Source organism: Mus caroli, chromosome 12 (genome assembly GCF_900094665.2).
Source record: "Mus caroli chromosome 12, CAROLI_EIJ_v1.1, whole genome shotgun sequence".
In the NCBI taxonomy this organism is placed as follows: Eukaryota; Metazoa; Chordata; class Mammalia; order Rodentia; family Muridae; genus Mus; species Mus caroli.
In genome coordinates this window covers 33,341,797-33,363,089 of record NC_034581.1, presented here as the reverse complement: position 1 = coordinate 33,363,089, position 21,293 = coordinate 33,341,797, and the positions used below count along the sequence as shown (strand labels likewise).

General features: G+C 37.0%; 1 protein-coding gene across 1 annotated transcript in view; it reads right to left on the bottom strand.

The window, feature by feature from the left end:
* Meox2 (mesenchyme homeobox 2) overlaps positions 1-11,918 on the bottom strand; it is a 60,020-nt gene extending 48,102 nt beyond the window's left edge. The window contains exon 1 of the mRNA XM_021179543.2: positions 11,114-11,918. Coding sequence (XP_021035202.1) covers positions 11,114-11,627 — 514 coding nt within the window. The 5' untranslated portion in view covers positions 11,628-11,918. The remainder of the gene's footprint in view (positions 1-11,113) is intronic.
* Positions 11,919-21,293: the final 9,375 nt, after the last annotated feature.

The following is a 21,293-nucleotide window of genomic DNA, read 5'->3' as shown; positions in this document are numbered from 1 at the left end:
TGTTGTGTAGTGTCTCAAAAAGCCATGCAATTCTGTCCTTACTGTGAGGAGAAATATTACTATAAAATCAAGCTAAGGCAGTTTACCAGTGTCCATACTCATAAAAGGAGAATGAAAAGTAGCCAAGACAATCATATAATTTAGAGAAACATCTATTTACACCTAAGTAAAGCACTTTGCTAATTACATTTTGTTTACTAATAATCATATTTTTGCCAGAGGACTAAGACCTTTAGGTTTGAAACTACAGGCTGAGATTTTCCTTGTAAGGGCCTAAGTCTATAATTGGACTCTAGAAATCAGCTATCCATTACTAGGCTGAAAAGACAAAACCTATTTAACTTTACTGGGTACCTCCCATAACCTAAGAGAAGCCCTTGCAAAGCTGTCTAATGTCTTCACTCCCTCTGAGTATCCAGTCCAGAGTCTGGTGATCTATTGAACAATTAGAGTTTATGATGCACCAAGTAAACTGAGAAATCAATCCACCTTGGAATCAGAGTTAATGAACTGTACATTGCAATTAGTTCTTTCCCGATATTGCTAAGTCATCAGTCAATGGACATGTAGCAATTTTTCTTTCTCCTTACATGGTCTGCAGTAAGCCAAGGAGCAGACACTTGTTTGAGAACATCGCATTACAGGGATTGTTCTGTTGTGAATTCAACAAGTTTTAAAGAAACTGAATCTTTATTGAGGGTCCTAATAACGCATTTTGAGATATGCAGATTTAATACTGGTAATTATTCAAAACCAAGTGCTGAAGACCATCATTTATATAAACATAAAGTGTTTTTTAGAGCATTTCTTAACTTTCCGAATTGAAAAGCGGGTTCCATGCATGAAAATAAACTAAATAAAGTGAATGAATCTCATGTTCAGAACTTAAAACTCCAGGAAGTGTTGCTATCCTGTGTTGCCTTTACCTGAGCATTATAATTCAGGGATGGAACTATACACAAGAAGACAAATGTATTATTTTCTTTATACAAAAAAACTATCACCAACCCAAATTCATGGGTGTTTGTGAGAGTCCTTTTTACTTAATTTCTGGAGTCCTTTTCTGTTTCAGGTTTCTCATTGGTTAGCAATTAACTAAAGTAGCTAAAATAACAAAGAGCTACAGCCCTGCCATAAACCACAGAAGATAGCATGAAAATTTTCCCTCCAAGTTAAATGAAAGTGGAGGTTCCATTCTATATTTGAATCTGGTTCATTGGAGCCCTATCTCTTGACTGAAGAATAGTCCAAGATGAACTCATGTATGTGTATGTGTGAATGTACATGTGCACGTGTCTGGATATGTGTTTATGTCTGTTTATGTACAACTTTATTCTTTTTTATGCAGTATATAATGTTATTAAAAACAGGAGATGCCTAGCAAACACAGAAGTGGATGCTCACAGTCAGCTATTGAATGGATCACAGGGCCCCCAATGGAGGAGCTAGAGAAAGCACCCAAGGAACTAAAGGGAACTGCAACCCTATAGGTGAAACAACAATATGAACTAACCAGTACCCCGGAGCTCTTGTCTCTAGCTGCATATGTATCAGAAGATGGCCTAGTCAGCCATCACTGGAAAGAGAGGCCCATTGGACTTGCAAACTTTATATGCCTCAGTATAGGGAAATGCCAGGGCCAAAAAGGGGGAGTGGGTGGGTAGGGGAGTGGGGGGATGGGTATGGGATAGCATTGGAAATGTAAATGAGGAAAATACCTAATTAAAAAAACAAACAAAAAAACAAAAACAAACAAACAAACAAAACAGCAGATGCTCAAGACTGGAAGTAAGGAGATCCCCAAGCAGTAAAGACTGCAGGCTGAGAATGTCGTATATAGCCTGGCTAAATCTGTCTTGTATTTCAGAAGATGCCATTGAAATTATTCTAGAAATGGTACAGATTGTTTTCAGTCTGTAGCATTCAATTAGGCAAGCAACTCTTCTCACCCTAATATCGATAATAAAGGAAAATAGATGCCATAAAGCAGGCTGTTCACAGAACGAATACCCACAAAGTAACTTCTAATGAATGATAAAATAATAAGTAATATTTACAGAGCTAGACCTTGGCGCCTTGTGCATGTTCATTTGCTGGGAGTTTCCAGGGAAATGAGTTACAGCAGACTTACATTTCAAGCCCACAGTGACACCTAGTAAGGCGGCAGGAGTTTTGATTTAGCTGTGTGTTCCTTGAGACTTCTCTCCATATTCTTCCTCATAGCCTAAATTCCTTTAGGACGGATTTGAGGCTTTTTATCCACAAGTTCAATGTGCTTGAACATACCATTATATCTTTTTTTTAATTCTCTATTCAAATTTTTCTTCTATGCCCATTACCACTTTCCCCTTACTTTATGTGACCTTTTGCTTTGAAACTATGTCCACTTGGTAGTATTTCTATGTGTTCCGAGTCCAGGACATCTACTGGAGCATGAGTAGCTTCTCAGGGGCTTCTCTTTAAAGAAAATTGACATTCCCTACCCTCTTTCCTCAGAAGCTATCAGTTCTAGCTGATGGGCAGCAAGACTGAGAGGCCAGAGGATGTAAAGATTGGTGATGGGCTGTTACTTGACCTATTGAAATCCCAGCCTTTAGAGAACACCTTTGCCCTGAGGCTGTGCTGGGCCTGAAGTGAAAGCTCCCCAGATTTGTCTTTGTCACCTAATTGTGGCCGACCTTGGTGATTCTTCTTTTCCTCTTGCTTCCCTACTTTCCCCATCACATACCACTCATCACCAAATTATGGACAGATTCACTATTAGTTGCGCTAGGAGTGTGCCATGTCTTTCCTTGTCTGATATGATGAGTAAGAACTAAGACAAGCCGCTTATGATGTATGCTGGCTAAGTCTTCAAATAGGAAACAAATGGTGCTATCACGTCTTTATATCTTGCCAAACATGTATGTATTCAAGAATAATTTTGATAAAGCTTCACTTCCTCAAACCAAACTGTCCTAGAAGAAAAAGTGTGTATAGGTACATATATACATTAAACTTTGGATGTAGATGTTCACAAAGTGGTAATTCTGGAAATGTGGGCAGCAGCAGGCTCCAGACATGGATGCCTGAACTCTGGCTTTCCTGGCATTTCATTCTGTCTCAAAAGTTTACATCTACATTCTGTCGCGTTTAATACATTCAGACTCGTTTATATTTTCAATGAGGAAAAAAACCCTCTTGTGTAAACACAGCTTATGGTTGGGGAGATTTTAATTGTTGAAGGCAGTAAACATACTGAGAGCTTGTTTTACTTTTGTAAAATATTAAATAGGGAGAGATACTACTTGATTTCAATATACTCTGTCAGAAAGCAGTTTCCAAGAGTTCTTACAATCTGAGGCTCACTTGCCAACTTACTGATGTTTTACCAGAATCACAGCAAAGTTTATTCCTTTAGTGCCTAGAATACTGGATGGAACAAATTAAATTTTCCTGAGAATTATTTCTTACCTTGTAAAATCAATGTTTTGTGGAATATTCTTTGCATTCATTTGATAAGAGAGCCCATCCATTGCACTTGTTTAAGCTTATTATGAATACATCTGTTTAGCTTGCTGGTAGTTTCCAGGTAGCTAAGAATTATCACACCATCATGGCCTGTGCAGTTTTGACTGCCTAAGAAGCCAGTCTACAGACACTGCATACATTTTATCCCTGCATTTGAAAGTAACTACAACAGTGTAGCAGTAAGTGTATTTTGGGTGTCATTTTTGGCAGAGCTTTAAGGCTATGTTTTCAAAGGGTAAAATCTAGGCTTGTAAAACTCAACTGGCACCTACCAACTTAAGTTGGGCTGTCCTGTTTGTCTCTCTCCTCCAAACCATGAGTGATTCATCTGAATTATTTTCTAGTCTTTGGTCATGTAAGACTGCTCTGATTTCTTTCCTCCTTGGAGTATTATGGAAATTTTTGGAAGTGTATAGAGAATAATGATCTAGAGAAACAGAAAAACAAAAGACCACAAACACCGCAGGACACTTGGCAGTTCTGAGTTTTGTGAGTCTCATTGATTACCAGATCCAGCCTGTGGGAGTCTCCAAACAGCTATGCAATCAGCAAGCTTAATGTTTTATTTTATAGTCGAAACATTTAAGATAGTGCAGCCTTTAATGCAGAAACTCTCATTCAAATGTACTCTTATCAAGAAACTTCATTTTGAATTTTGTCTTGGTATTAATATGCATACTTATCTATAAGACTCAGTATAAATGCATTACTCTAACATTTGTTTTAATTGAGGCTACTACATTTACCTAATTCAAGAACCTGCCCTCACTTTCTTAACAACTGTGATTTCTACAAAAATACAATCAAACTAAGAAAATCTATGAAAAGTAAACACCATCAATCTCAATACCACACAAAAATTAAATATCCTGTACTCATAATTTTAATCAGTGCAGCTTACATGAGTTTTATAGCAAATTTATAGCATTTAAAGCTATAAAAGCAAATGTTATGGCATTCAAAAGTATTTGAAACCAATTGATATCATGAAAAATGTAAAAGCTACTTTTTAATTTAAAGCTTTAACCAGTAAATAGCTTTGTAGAACTATGAGTCTTATAAATGTGCCATATTTCTCAACTAAAGTAAAAATTCCAAAGACTTAAATATTGTCACCATCATATACAAATATCTTAGAATATTTAAAAACTGAAGCAAATGCTAAATTTTAAGTGACCAAACAGTAATATATATGTTGAAAATAATGTGTTAACCACATACTATGTCTAAACTAGAGAAAGCAACGCAATTATTATTTAGAGATCTTTCACAAATCCTTTGTCAAAATGTATGATAAAAATATAAATTTTGCCTGGTCATTTTTGCTCACACACAGGCACAAGAAAACAATACATCTATAAAATATAGAACTCATGCAAAAAATGGCAATGTAAAGCTCACAAATTATAGACAGTAATGTACAAATTTAGAAATGTATTTAAATGGAAAATATAACTATATAGTGCATGGAAATTTATAAATAATAGAATACTCTTAATTATAAATTTAAATTTTTGAATGTCAAAGAAAATTAATAATTAACCCATATGATAAAATATAAATGTATATGCTCACCACATAATTTCTGTTAATTTAATTATACATCTGTCCAAGTGATTTACATTAAAATATCTCAAGTTTAAAGATAATTCCTGAGTTTTGAATGTGTGGATGAATAGAACCGTTATGGGTGGGTTTTACAAGACTTACATACTTTAGCTACGGAGATGGTTCAGTGAGTAAAGATGCTGGTAGTATGAGCTTGTGACCTGAGCCTAATCTTACATGTAGGCAGAAGGAGAAAACAGACGTAACAAAGTTGTCCTCTGATTCTCACATGCTCATTGTGCCACCTGGTTCCCTCTACCCATAATGTGACGTACAGCTACACTAATAGTGAAGCAGAAACGGTTTTTAGAGGTTTACATACTGTGCAGGACAGTTTCTTACCTGGCAAACAAATGCCTTGTGCTTTCAGCCTAATAGTAAAACAGGAGGCACTTTTCAAGAAGACACCAGATTTAGAGTTATGCTGTCTTCAAACAGGTAATACCCAGGGTACACACTAAAGCCTGGAACATTGGAGACCATTCTGCGTCATAGAGTAAAATATTCCATAACTATGGCCTCACTGATGACTGTGACTTAGGAATGATGTGTTTTGCTCAGAACTATATGCTGTAACACCCTTACTAGAGAGCTTCAGATCAACGTAGTTACTCAAAGCAGATCCTTAAAAACAGCATGGCAATGCAGGACAAACCTCAGCGCTCTCTACTGTCTTAATGTACTTTAAACATGATCAGATCCGTGCTAACCACAAAACTATGTCAATGGCTGAAATATTCTAAAAATGTGACAGAACATGAATAGGTTAAATATGAAATAAGTTACTTATTTGTCTTACAAACTTGAGGACACACATTGTGGTCTGTGTCTCTTTCCTTCCTTTCTTCCTTTCTTCCTTCCTTCCTTCCTTCCTTCCTTCCTTCCTTCCTTCCTTCCTTCCTTTCTTTCTTTCTTTCTTTCTTTCTTTCTTTCTTTCTTTTTCTTAAAAAAGTTCAAATCATTAGAATCAGTCCATAAATCTATGTGCCCAAGGTAAGGCAATTTAACTGACCAATTAAGAATTGATCCTATTGGCTTTATGATTATAATCATCGAGGAATGAGGCTATTGCTAATACTCTCATCTCACAGGATAATTCTCTTCAAAAACATTTGTTATTATAAAGGGTGATGTGAAAAATTAGAGAGTGTGAAGAAAGTTAAAATTGTGAACATTAAACAATTTGATTGATACATAAATTACAAATATTAGACCAGATAATATTAAGACATTCTTACACATAAATTTTTGTCCAATACATCAATATTCTACTCCTTCTTTAATTTGTCATAGATATTTAAAACCTTTACAGCAATGCTATGATTATAAATTCTAAAATTCTATATTTAAATTTAGAGGAAAATATTGCCTAAATCTAATTATAAGTTAGATTTAGATTATATTTATGTGTAATTTTATATGTAATATAATTTTATTTGAAAAAATCTAAACTTACACCTCTTCAGTTATTCATTCATAAACTGACATCTTTCAGATGAAAAATACAACAGAAAAAATGATTCCTTCATATGTAATTTTCATTTGAAATTTTTTGGTGCAATGATTAGGTCTCACCATGAATATAAATTACATTCTCTAGCACTATGATGTCCGAGGAGCTGCTTTTCTAAACATAGATGGAAAATATAAATATTTATTTTTATTTTTTTAGTTTTCTGTTTTGGACTTTATATCCAGAATACCCACATAATGGTTTTCACTAATAATTACTATAAAATATGAATGTTTACATAGGTGATGTCAGGGTTCAGTATAGGTGAATTTGCTGCCATTTCTCTCATTGGTTGTTCTTCTCTTGAAAAGGAACAATCGCCACAAAAATAGATCTGCAGGGAAATACAAGCAATTTCTGTTTGCTCACTTTTAAGTTTAAAGACCTTGATTTAAAAGGAATTCTGTATCTTGGGGCTGTGAGTGGTTAAATGAGGCCACTCATGCAGGGCAGTGATACCTACATTTGTTTTTTTGGGTTTTTTTTTTTTTTAACTCAGATCACCATTTAAAAATGGTCGCATTGAAAATTAAGCTAATACTCTAGAAAGCTTCACAGTGACATTTTGTATACTATAGTTTAAAAATATTTAAGTTTTTCTCAATTCTCCTCGATAACTGAGAACCTAAAGATTGCATTTTATGCTAAAGAAAATACAAAAGTTATAATCTAGTAACACAGATAAATTGCAAGGTTGTTTATTTTCAGAAAAGATGATGATTGGAATACCGAGGAATATAAACTGACATTATTCAGAGATTAGCTTGTAGTATGGTCTAGATGCAACACTTGTCATTCCGTATAGGCATACAGAGACTGACACAGTTTGAAACTAAATATATTGTGTTATAATAGCTATAAATATTTGTAACTTTACAAAAATATAATATGACTCAATCCCCCAAAATTCACATCCCCAAATTATTCATTGCATTTTTGGAATGAGCATAGTTACAACTTTATCCGTTAAAATAAAAATGTGTGCTTATTTTCATTAATCTAAGATGTCTACAGAATATGTATACCATAACGGTGTATATTCACTACATAAAAGCTGGTTAGATTAAGTGAATACATCTATTTTAACAAAACTGAGCAATTCATGCCCACTAATATATTGCTTTGTGTAATTGAAGCCAAGAAGTTGACAGTATTTATAGACGTTTTTCAGAATCACCTGGCTCGTACTGATTGTTTTAAGCACAGTTGTAACTTTAAGAGTCCCTTTGAAGGAGTGGCAGATGTTGGCTTTACTAACATTGCTGGAAAGGCTAGCTGGCTCGAAGTTATAAAATTGTTTAGCACATACTATGAAAATGTCGTAAGTTTCTCTTAAAATTGGCTATTTTTAATTGTTAATTAACTATAATGGAAGTCTAAAGTCTATAAACATTTGCTTCTATACTGGTAAGCTTTCTGTATTTGTTTAAGTCTGCTTTCATGTAGGTTTTCAGAACAGAAATACTGGACGGTATTTTATATTGAAATTGTTGCATTATTACTATGGATTAAAATGTAAGGTTTATACGTGGTTTGGTTGTTTAACACTATTTCCTGGTACTTATTAGAAATTAACTCAGTTATCACACATGCACTGGTAGGAGACTTGGTTCCAACATTGCCATAGATTAAAGTACTATCTATACATATACAGCCAACTATACATATACAGCGATTATAAAATGCCTAAATAAATAAATTGTTGCTACTATGCCTGATTTAGTTTTCATCTAATATAGTCCTAAGTCTCAGATTGTCCAATATAACTTATTAAACATTAGTTAATTATGAAGGGATACAATAGCCAAACTGTGCCAAGTACGAATTGATAACAGAACAGGATTATAAATATTTTCTGTTAATTTGCTGTCTCATAAGTCAAAATGTTTTCACGATACTATGAAATGATTTGACCTTAAATTGAATGTTTGTTGTATAAATTAAAATAGGAGAAAGAATGCCTTGGAGTTAAGCATACCTATGATTGAACCGTTATTAACTCAGAGCCTGAAGACATTGATTTTATTTTCAATAGTGTACCAAGAAAATTGATGCTTGACTTTGATATTCTATCAATGGGAACATTTGTTCTAAGTCAACACCAGTAACATTAGCCTTCCTAAAGATTGTATTTCCTGTCCTTGTAATACAGAGTTGGCACAAATGTTTATTATCTTTGCTTGTTTTGGTGTTTAAATGAGTTTCACAACACAAAAACAAGCCTTTCTTTGCTATGTGCTTATTTGTCCCCGATAAAGGTGATGGAAACCAGTGTTAGGTAATATTAAAACCATTTTTGTTAAAATAAACTAAGGAAGTCAGTTTTTAGTCTCACTCTCCCTGTTTCCCCAACCAAAAATAACTTGTGCCTGAAAAAAAAAATTCCTTCGTGTGCGCAAATAATCTTTAGGGCATTGGTTCAGCTAAGAAGCAGCGCAGTTTCCCCTTTGTAGAAAGAAAACACAGAATCAGAGCTTCTGGTCCTCCCTGAAGTAGCTACCAACCTGCCGAAGCAGTCCATGCGTTTCTGCTCATAAATGCCCAATCTGGGGAAACCCAGTGCATCCTAATACCTTCTTAGGAACCTTTTTGGTGTCTTAGGATTTCACATACATTTAGAGATAACCAGTAAACAGAATGACAGTGATGACCACGTTCTTAGACATAACTAATCATGATGAAGCATTAAACGTTCACCCAAGACCTGAAAAATTACAAGTTCAACAGTGAGGCTGGGAAGGATGGAGTCACCCCACACCGAGGTCAAGAAAAGTTTCTATCATCTTTCAACACATTACAAAATACACAGCCCTTACTGCCCTACACTGCAGAACACCTTGCCTAAAATGTTTAAAATGCTATTATTTTTCAATTCTTCAAACTATTCCCTAGAATCATATGTTCTCTCGAGACATAGCACAGAAAACTAAATATATGTAAACATTGTACTAGTTAAGTGACATCTTTCTAAATCTGTATCCAGGTTGCCTTGTAACTACAGAGAAGATTCAATAAAGAAAAGAAAAAGAAGGAAGGAAAGAAAGAAAGAAAGAAAGAAAGAAAGAAAGAAAGAAAGAAAGAAAGAAAGAAAGGAAGGAAGGAAGGAAGGGAAGGGAAAGGAAAGAAAGAAAGAAAAGAAAGAAGGAAGGAAGGAAGGAAGGAAGGAAGGAAGGAAGGAAGAAAGAAAGAAAGAAAGAAAGAAAGAAAGAAAGAAAGAAAGAAAGAAAGAAAGAAANGGAAGGAAGGAAGGAAGGAAGGAAGGAAGGAAGGAAGAAAGAAAGAAAGAAAGAAAGAAAGAAAGAAAGAAAGAAAGAAAGAAAGAAAGAAAGAACATTTACAACGAGGAATATAGTTAAAGGCTTTGTTGTGTTTCCTGGAAATTTTTAGTTTCTCTGTGCTGTCAGGATGCACTGGCTATTGGACTTCCAGGCCCTTGAATTCTTCTGGGAGGCTCCCCTTTTGTAGGACTGCTCAAGTTACCCACACCTTCCCTGCATCTTCTTCCAGCACTGTCAGAACTGTTATCTGTCCACTCTCTCCACTGCATCTCAAAGCACTACTCAATTGATGAAGGCTTTTATTTTCCACAATCGAAGTTCAAACATTTTGTTTTGGTGATTTGGTTGATTTGGGTTTTTTGCTTGTTTCCCACCCCACCCCCCAACCAGGTTAGCACGATATGAGTGTAATTACTATAAGAATACTCTTTATTCACAGTTTTCAGAGGTATTCTTTAAACACTTCTAGATTATTAGATAATTCCTTTTTGCCAAATAAATAGAATATTTGGGGTTTTTTTGTTTGTTTGTTTTTTAAATATCATTTTAAGAAAGGTACTATTTAAGGAACTCTGAAAGCAAAAATATAAAAAGAAGTTTTAGGTTTCTCTTCTTTTTCTTTCTTTAATTTTTCCTTATCTTTTTCTTTCTTTTTCCCTTTTCTTCCTTTTTCTTTTTCTCTTCTTTTTTCTTTTCTTTTCTTTTTTTTTGGTCAAATCCAGTTAAAGTTCAAGGTATTGCGCAATAATTTGGGAACCCAGTTAAGGATAGGAAAAGTCGAGCTGTTCAGAGTTGGGAATTGGAAGGAAAAAGTCAAGGAAAACCGCATGCAGGCACACACGCATGCAGGCATGCATGCCCAGCTGATGCAGCATCCCAAGGAGCACACCCCTCCCAACCAATGGATGGACCGGCCACGCTCCCTTAACTGATTTTGCACAGTGTCACTTGCTCTTTCTTCACCACTTCTGGGAAACTGATTTGCGATCTTGGAGGGCTTTGAACGGCTGGATATAGATATATTAACTTCAGTGAAACACGTGCTCCTGAATTACAGGATGGACGCTCCATGGATGAATTCGGCCACCAGAGAGAGGAAAGGCTAGCAGCTTCACAGTTTGTCTTTCTATGAGAAACATCCCACACCTCCCCGCATCTTCCTAGCCCAGAGTGCACTCCCCAGGGTTGCTTTGCCCGCACTCACCTGAGCTGTCGCTTTTCCTTTTACTGCCACTTCTCTTCTCCACGTCTGCGGGTGACAGCGCTTGACGGCCATAATCCCCTGGTGCGCACGCGGCCCCGGTAGGGGTGCTGGAGCCCAGGCTAGATGAGTTGGAACACAGGACCGGAGGGCTGCTTCCCAGCTCCGGGGGCCCTCCCGAATCAGGCTGCAGGCACAGGCTGTGCCGGGCCGCGCTTGGCGGGGAGGACATCTGCGGGAGGTGCCAGTTGCTTTGCAGAGCCTGGTGCTGCTGCTGCTGGTGGTGGTGATGGTGATGGTGGTGGTGGTGGTGGTGTCCCCTGTGATGCTGGCTGGCAAACATGCCCTCCTCGTTGGGGTATCCCGCGATTATGCAAGACGAGGAAGATGTGGAAAGTTCGGGGTAGGACATGTGGTCAGATCTTCCATGAAGGGCCAGAGAAGACTGGGAGAAGGGGTGCAAGCCTTGCGCTGTGGCGTGAGGGCTGCGCAGGCAGCCAAAGAGGGGGTGTTCCATGGCATGCAAGTTTCGGCTTCCAAGCAGAAGACTTCACGGACGGTCCGAATGTCCACCAAGCGCTGTCACTTTTCACTGGAAATCCTAACACTTTCCCCCACTCATTCCAAAAGTAAAAGCCGCGCGCGTTTGCGTTTGAGCAGAGCCGGCTAATCCCAGTCCTGAGCCTTAGCGGCCAGTCTCCTGCACGTATAAACACTAGGACCTGGAGGAGCTTCCTTCGCAGCTGCTCAGATGTCAAGTGTGGGAGAGGTGGAAGCCAAAAGAAGGTGGTCCCAGAGAACTGCTTTCAGGGGGAAATGGCTCTGAGAGGTTATAAATAGAGTGTAATGTGAGCTGGGGGCTGGCTTAGGAGCCCAGCGCTGACCACATGCAAACTCCCTCCAAAACTCCCTCTCCGTCAGCGCCACCGTGCTCTCTCATTTCCAGTTCCCATTGCTGGTAGGACAGGAGCGGCTGCCCAACGCCCGCCGGTCGGGCCCTGGGAGCTTCCACCACAGCTAGTGGTGCGCCCAGAGCCTCAGTCGCTCAGGGCCACCGCAATCTGTCCCATAGATTCCCATGGCCAGACGCAGAGGCACTCAGCTTCCCTAAGCCAGCACCCAGTGTCTCTGACTAGCTCACTGCTCTTGGAACCTAGATCTCTCATTCTGGGTGGGGGTTGGGGTCACCTGCAGGCGCTCCCTGACTACTCCCTGACCTTGCAGACCACAGAGAACTCACTAGAGTTCAAGAGAAGAAGAGCCTAGTCTGTTGAGCTTTTCAAACTCCGAGGCCACTCACGGTTCCGGTGTACAGGGGCACATTAGGTTTATACTCTTTTAGGTATCTGAGAATAGGTTGTTAGAAAACCTAGAGCCAGGGCCGAGGTTGTAGAGCTGTACACCAAGGATAGCACAGTGCTACTCTGAGTGCAGAAAGGACAGATATCCAATGGGGTGTGCGCGAAACAGAGGTGGATGTAGGCTCTGGAGCCTTGGCGACACACAAGTGTTGCTCCAAGTGGTGTCCCCCTTCCTTCTTTTTCTAACCCTCTTCCCACCCCTACTTCTCTTTATTCTCTTTACCGGTCCAGTTCGCGCAATTTTCTCACCATTTGCTCACCAAGGAAATTGGGGGGGGGGCAAGAATAACCCGAAAAAATGTCAAATGAGCAAGTCTAACTTGCTCCCAGCTTCACCCTTCCTAGCTAGCTTAACCCTGCAGGAGCCAATTCACAGCCCACTCCCATCCTTTGAGAAATGAAATCTCTCTTTAGCTCACAGAGCTGATGCTTCCTGCATACATTGTATTCCTCACCACCTTTCTGTTTTAAGCAGATAGCAAACTTAACATTCCCTCAGAGTGGACCCTGCTATCATGGTTCATTTCCCCCAGGTTTACAGCCTGTGCTCCTGGAAATGAACTGCACACTTTGCCACCGGTGAATTTGTGAGAGCAGGGGCTGGGGTTGACACAGCAGTTAGCTTGGGTGGCCACAGAATCTACTGGAAGTCCTGTGCTTAACCCACAACAAGCTTGGGAGAGTGAGCTGCAGGAAAGCCTGTTTCTTTCTATCTGTGAAGTGTCTGCCAGGGAGATGTCTGCAGTAGCCTATGGTGTTCAGGACTTGGAGTGTGCCACTACGGTTAACTGCCATATGTTTATTGTCTGGGTGACCAGAAGATGATGGCCAAGTCTTTGAAATTGCTAATGGATTAATGAGTACAGCAACCTGAACTAGACATCTGGTTTAAATTAGGAAAAGGTATTGATGAATTTTGGAGGAATGTCCCCAAGGCAGAACCCTTCTCTCTGCCGCTCCTTCTGCCATTTTCAGTCTGTTACCCTTTATTTTAAGAGGTTCTCCAGAAAAGGAACTTCCAAACAAATTTTAACATCCGTGTGAAAAGTCGAATTGTTTTGCACTACTTAGAGATGGGGTGGAGTGGGGGTTGATCAGGAATTCCAAGATTTGTAAGCACTGCTTTCTTTAACGGAAATTGAGCCCTATTTTGAGGGAAATTAGTTTTGCAGACTTCTTCGTTAGGGGAAAAAAAAAAAAGAACCTAAAACTTTTGTTCACCAGCCGCTCAACGTTTCAGTCTGAGGCTGAGCTGGAACCTGCAGCAAGGCTTTGACGGTAAGGCTCTTTGCTTGTAATTTGGGAATCTTATCCTGAAAAGGGGCGCTGATCATTCTTAGGGTGCATGACTGCTAGGAGCTTTAGGTACAGGCAGAATGGCTTCCCGGACTTAACGCTTAAGACTATTTCTTCTGCCACTACCCACAACCTTGACTTTTTAAGAATTACAAAAGAGAGTGGGAAACAAATCCCTCATATAAGATCGGAATATATTTTGATTTTTCTGCTTTTTATGGTTTCAATATGCGCTCTGATATTAAACGTAGAAGTATAAAGTGCAATGATAAATTCCCTGCCTGTACTCCCTTAGCATCTCAATGGACCCTGGGTTCTGAAAGTATTCATATTTTATTCAAACTGAAATTTGATCATTTCCTCTAATAAACATAATAAAATATTTGCATAGTGTAAGATCCCTCGACTGAAAGCATGGTAGGGAGTGTCAGATAGGACTGACAAAAACATACTTCATCTGTAGTGTTTAACAAAATCCATCCAAGTCTTTCCAGTGTGTGTTCTATAAACTACAGCTAAACTATTAGTGAACAAAGAGTAGCATTTAACTAGGATGTTGTAGGTGAGAGTAACTAGCAAGAATAAAGTTTGATCTCCATAGAGGCTGGCGTTTGGTGAGTCTGCCTGCCCAGTGGCTGTGCTGGCTTTTGCTCCCTCATTCACTACATCACACAGATGTTAACAGCATGTCCAGAAATTCCTCTACAACCTGCCTCAGTCAGTTTTCCTCTGGAAATATGAGGCCAGTAATCTGGGAAAGAAGAGGAAAAACAAGTTAGAAAAGGAAGGAACAGTTTCCAAAGTCATGCATTTGCAGGGCACTATCAAGAAAGGTCTTTTAACTTGAAGGCGCAGAACATTAAGTATTCCCAAGGCCGATGAAATTCTGATTTCTAATATAAAGTATAATACAAGCAAAATGTCAAGGGAAAGGAAAAGGGTGCTAAAAAGCAAAAGAAGCCAAGACTCGCTGCTTTCAAAATTAAGCATGGCTATCAAAGTTTCATAATGTTTAAATACTATTAACTATTGCACAACTTTCAAAAACTTCATGTTCTTAGAGCATTTGTAATGATACATAATTTTTAGTTTTACTTAGGATGTTTTGTTTTTCAAGTTTTAGTGTAGCAACAACAGAAAAGAAAATACAATGATTTCATCAGTAGCTGATTTAGTATTTGCACTTTAATTAATCCAATGATTAATATGACTTTTCAGTGACAAGGTGAATTGTAGACATTCGAACAACCAAAGTACCTATACCATTTGAGCTATAATGTTTAGTCTTCATAAACATACATTTCAAAATTCGTGAAAAAATGTTATGTTATGTCAACATAAAAATCAAATATAAAGTATAAAATCAAGGCATGTATCACAGAGTATAGGGAATGTTTAGCTCTTGTGGAGTTACTTAACCATAACTATTTAAACATTCATTAGAAGCTTCAATGCTAAATATGTCTATTGCTCCATCTGATCAAATGGCATAAAAGCCAACCAGAAAGCCATATTTGTTTTAAAAAAAATAGAATCTTTTAATTAAACCGAGATTGAACTTACTTCATTTTATTTAAAGATTCATGGTGACTTAAAATTGTTTGAGTGATGATGAGAATTAGCATTAAATCCCAGATTTTTTTCTTCTTATTGTCCATGATACATATACTATCTGAGGCTTAAATGATTAATTGAACATAAGGATTGCCTCAGACACTTACTTCTCATAGAAAAGCCATTGGTGCTATATCCCCTCAATAAGCACAATTATGTCCTCCAGCTAATTTCTTTGAAATTAAGGTTTTAAAAAACATAATATTCTAAGCAGTTAGTGGCAGCTTAAATGATTTATTACATAATCGATTTCAATTAAATGAGAGATTATCTTTCTCTGGTATTATGAATTACAAAATTTAAGGCACAGATATACTATATCTGTGCTTTATCTAGACATTTAAAAATTTTTGAGTTTTTATGTTTTTCTAACTGACATTTTATAATAATAACAATTATTGTAAATTATTACTAAATTATGATTTAAAAACTATAGCTCTGTCTAAGGCCATGAGAAATATATATACACATATATGCGTAAAATATATGTATGTAATTATGGTGCATTTAAAATATGCATGTGTATTCAAGACATATATTTGAAATATATTTCCATTTATATATACATATATATATACACAAATATATATGTATTATTGAAATCTAGAATATTTGAAAAAGTAGTATTTTGAAAGATAGCATGATTAATAAAATCAAACTTAAAAGATTTTATTAGAAATTCAAATCACATTTGATTAGTCTCAGTCATGATTCCAATCTTTCCATCCTTAAATATTTCATGAAATTTACAGGGCTTTGTGCCTTAATTTCTGGAGAACTTTAAACTCGGGAAGATCTCAAAAGCATCTTAGATTTCACAAAGCTTCAAATTGGAATGTCTTTTGTATATATGTTTTAAAACCAGGTTTGCCTAACAGTAAAGTTATAATAAGGAAAATATAACTAATTATATTTGTATACATTTTCATCTCCATTCATCCTCTATGCTATTTTCTTAAAAATAGAGACATTTTTAAATTATTATGGTTAAAAGATGCTTTATTTCCATATCTAAATGTAGATGTGTAGAGCCATTAGTGTAAGACAGTTATAGAGAAAAGCACTATACACTGTGCCATGTGTATTTATCATTAAACCAATAACTCTTTTATTCTTCTGAACAATTTAAGAGAACTGAACATTTTATTCCTCCTATGTCATAAAGGCAATGCTGTATACTTTTAAATGTACTGAATTGAGAATGAGTTCATAAATCTCAGAAAACAAGAATTCTATTGAAATATAAGACTGGAATTCCAGGTAAAACAGCCTTCTCTCTGAGATTTCCAGCTTTAAGAGTCTGGCATGACTAATGCAATGTTGGCATCAGTATAGGTTATTCTTCTGTGTTTTTGTTTTTGTACTTCATCAAATTGTAGACTATTCTTAAGTTACTCTCCCACTTAGAGCTTGGTTTATGAATCATATCACTAAAATCTGTGCTTTAACCATATTAATATAGTTCTATTCAGATATTTAATCCTCACTCTAAGTTTATACTGAGAGGCTCAATACCTCACATAAATTGGTTTTCATAGATGCCATTATTTTTATTTATAGGCATAAAACAAAAGGTTGTACATTCATGTTCTAAATGAAATGGGAAGTAAGGGCCAAGTACACAATTTCTTTTATAACAATTTCTAAAACTTTAATATTAATTCTTTGTATGGTCTTAAAGCTTTAAAATTACTTTAGTAGAAGTTATAAAATATTTTGTTTGAGTCAATTTCCAAATCAAAATTATCTCAAAAAGAACAAAAATGATGAAATGACTACTGCTCATGTGTGGGTCTGTTCAGTAGAGAACAACAGAGGAGAACTGTGCAGAGCATCTCACAGGCTAACAAGTGAAATGAACTTAATATATGGAGAATAGTTTTATATTTACATAAATATGAAGTTGTGTTATGTGTGATAGTTATGAAATCCCTAAGTATATGTCTTCTTTAAAGTAGGATTAAAAATTAATTAGAAAGTTTTATATTTCATCATATATATATATATATATATATATATATATGTGTGTGTGTGTGTAGACACACACACACACACATATGCATGCACACTTGAGAGACATAATAATGATAAAATACTCCTCTTTTGAGAATGTCTGAATGATTACATGAATGTGTTGATAAAACTGGAGAAGGACATGAGCATTGCTTAGTCAGGCACAAGCCCTGGGATGGCCACAGTTTTGTGTGACCACCATCCATCTTATAAAGTCCGTGGATTCAAACTCATCCTCAACAACTATTTTTGTTCAAAATCGAATTTACATTTTAGAGGATGGTTTTTGCTTTGTTAGGATAATAGTATGTGAAGAAGAATAAGCAGAATTTCAATAGCCATCATGGTTGGAATAAGTAATCTGAAGCTTAGATCATTTCCAGATTCCATGTTGACCTCACCAAGCACAGGGCCTCAATAAGGTACCTAGAAAAAGGTTGTTGTTTTCTCTGGAAAAACAAAAACAAAAACTAAATACAAGTGTTAGAAACTATAATCAAAATCAAGGTTCATGTGTGCTACATAATAGTGCATGTATATTAAATAAAAATTCCTAAGCACTTAGACTACAGAAGACACCAATGGTGTCCACTATACAGGTTTTTGTCCAATATTCTTCAAGTAAGCCAATCATACCAAAATTATAGGACTCCATGTTAATTGAACTTTGTAATTTTTAGTTTTCAGTAACGCAAATCACTAAAGACTAAAAACATGACTGTAACTGAATAAATCAATACATCCTACTAATTCATAATAATAAAATATTTACCTCTCATAATTTAAAACATTTACCACTCCTACTAATAGTGGCCTTCATGAGTTTGGGTAATCTAACAGTTCTCTCCTGATTTACAACATACATAGTGATCTGTACCAGGTTTTGTAGATAAATTATTAAAGATGACCAACTGTAATGACTTTAGTAAAGCTATTGTTTCCCGTCTATAGTATAAAAAACAATTCAATGTCAAATTAAACAACCATAAGTATGATTCAATACTACAGCCCCTATTGACCCCAAACCTGTAAGGCCTGCTCTTTTTGGCTCCTGGGATGCTCTAACTCTAAAGCTTTGTTCTGAGTCAGCTCTTGCATTCTATCTGAAGCAATTCCTGATGTAATTTGATCTGAGTCAAAAGCTGAGTTCTTTTGGAAATTAGGATTGTATCCAGTCAAGTATTTTTCCCCCTTTGCTGATATATAATTTCTTTTAACTTATTTATTTATACACTTTTCTTCCAGATTAAAGTATCCTCTCTCCTCTTCTCCCAATCCCATCTTAATACTCTCCCTCCCTCTATTCTACTCTTTCATTCTCATCTTTGAAGGGAAGACTCCCACAGTTACCAACCTGCCCTTGTCCATCACTTCAAAACTAGACTAGGCCATCCTTTCCCACTGAGGCCAGATAGGGCAGACAATATAAGGAAAACAGATCCAAAGAGAGGCAACTGAACCAGAGTCAGCCACTCTTCCAATTGTTAGGGGTCCACAAGGAGATCATGTTGCACAGCTGCTGCATATGTGTAGGGGGTCTGCATCCAGCCCATACATGTTCTTTGGTTTGTCATTCAATCTCCATGAGCCCCGATGGCTTATCGCCCCAGGTTAGTTGACTTTGCAGGTCTTGTGGTGCTTTTGACCCCTCCAATTGCCTCAATCCTTCTTCCCACTCTTCGACTAGATGTTCTGAGTTTTGTTGTGGGTCTCTGCCTCTGTTTTCATCATTTCTGTTTCCATGAAGCTTGTCGGGATACATTTATACTAGGTTCCTGTCTGCAAGTGTAGCAGAGTATCATTAATAGTATCAAGGGTGGGAGTCTCCCATGAGATAGGCATCAAGTTGGGCCAGCCAGTGGATAGCCATCTTCTCAATCTCTGTCTTTTATCCCTGCATATCCTGAAAGCAACACAAATTTTGATTGGAAGGTTAGAAGGTGGGTGGGTGGGTATTCTCTTCCTTCCACAGGAAGCCTATCTGGCTATAGGAGGTGGCCACATCAGCCTCTTGTGCAACCATGTTGGAAATCAATTGGTGGTTTCTTAGAAAGTTGGGAATAGTTCTACCCCAAGCCCCAGTTAAGCCACTCTTGGAAATATACCCAAAAGCTATTCCACTATACCACAAAGACTTTTAATCAACTATCTTCATAGCAACTTTATTCATAATAGCCAGAAACTGAAAACAACCTAGATGTCAGTCAATTGAATAATGCTTAAAGAAAATGTGGTACATTTACACAGTAGAATACTATTCAGTATTAAAATCAAGGGTAACATGAAATTTGCAGGCAAATGGCTGCACCACAAAATATCATCCTGACTGAGGTAACCCAGACCCAAATGAGCATGCAGCACATGCACTCACTTATAAGTGAACATTAGCCTTTAGACATTAGGACATAAAACCATAAACACTCTTTAGTTGGTAGTTCAGTCTCTGTGAGACCATGCTCTGTGAGGCCAGAATACCCATGCTATAATTCTAGGACCTAAAGAAGCTAAGCAACGAGGGTCCAAGGAAGGATACTTGGATCTCACTCAGAAGGGGGAATAGAATAGACATCTGGGGTGGGGTTGGGTGGAGGGAGGAGGGAACTGGATTCAATATGGGATGAAGACAGAAACAGGGTAGGGACCAGGTGTGGGGAGCAGGAGGGGTGAGAGAGAAGGGAGAGAGAAGGGAAGTTAATTAAGAATGAGATCTCTTTCAAAAGCCAGAAGCCTGGGACAGGAGGGATTTCAAGGATTCTATAGGGGTGACCTTAGCTGAGACTCATAACCACATAATTTAGGTCCTGAATTTGTTGTTAGCTATAATTTTCTACTTTTTTCAATATCATTAAATGCTTGTCAATATATAGCCATAAGTGTGATATATATATATATATATATATATATATATATATATATATATCTTTTTACTACAATAGCAGTTTGTAAATCATTTTCATCTAGCATATGTGACAGATATAATGAATAATGGTTACAATAATACAAGGTACTAGCAATCTCAATGTCAAAATCTTGCCAAATACTGATCTCAGGTGATAGAGACCATTTCAATCTCTCTCCCCACAGCGTTTTTGATAATTTAACAAGTCTCTACTCCTCCTTTTCCCTTAGGAAACACATCAAGAGAAGAGTATTCTCAGTTGAACCTCTTTCATGTTCACTAGTGCCATCTTTCTTTCCATCGCCAATATTATTAATTTATTTCAGGGCTTTATTCTTCTTTCTTGACTTACATGGGAGTCCCATGAAGCTTTCTTGCTTAGAGTTTTCTTTCACCTTGATGAATAGTACCGAGACTTGTTTGGATCTTAGCTCTAACACTCTCCAATTTTGTAGCAAAATTCATTTCAACACGAATATTATCATAAAGGAAACTAACAATGTTGTAAATGTGCAGAGTATGATGTGCAATGTAAGTTCAGCTGTAGGAGTTTCCAGATAAAAATTTTAGGGTTGCTTATGTATACTATCATATCAACTTCAAGTAGTGAAACTAGACATAAATAAATCAAAGGATCCCATTAAAAATGAGGTACAGATCTAAAGAGAATTTCCAACAAAGGCATCTCTAATGGCTGAGGAGAACTTAATGAAATGCTCAACATCCTTGGTTACTGTGGAAATGGATATCGAAAAAACCCTGAGATTCATCTTACAGAAATCAGAACGGTAAGATCAAAAACTCAAGTGACAGCTCATGCTGGTGAGAATGTGGATCACGAGGAATGCTCTTCCATTGCTGGTGGGAGTGCAAAATTGTACAACCACTTTGGCAATCATTTTGGTGGATTTCTCAGAAAATTGGGAATAATTCTACTTTAAGCCCCAACTATTACCACTCTAGGCATATACTCAAAAGATGTTTCACCATACCATAAGGA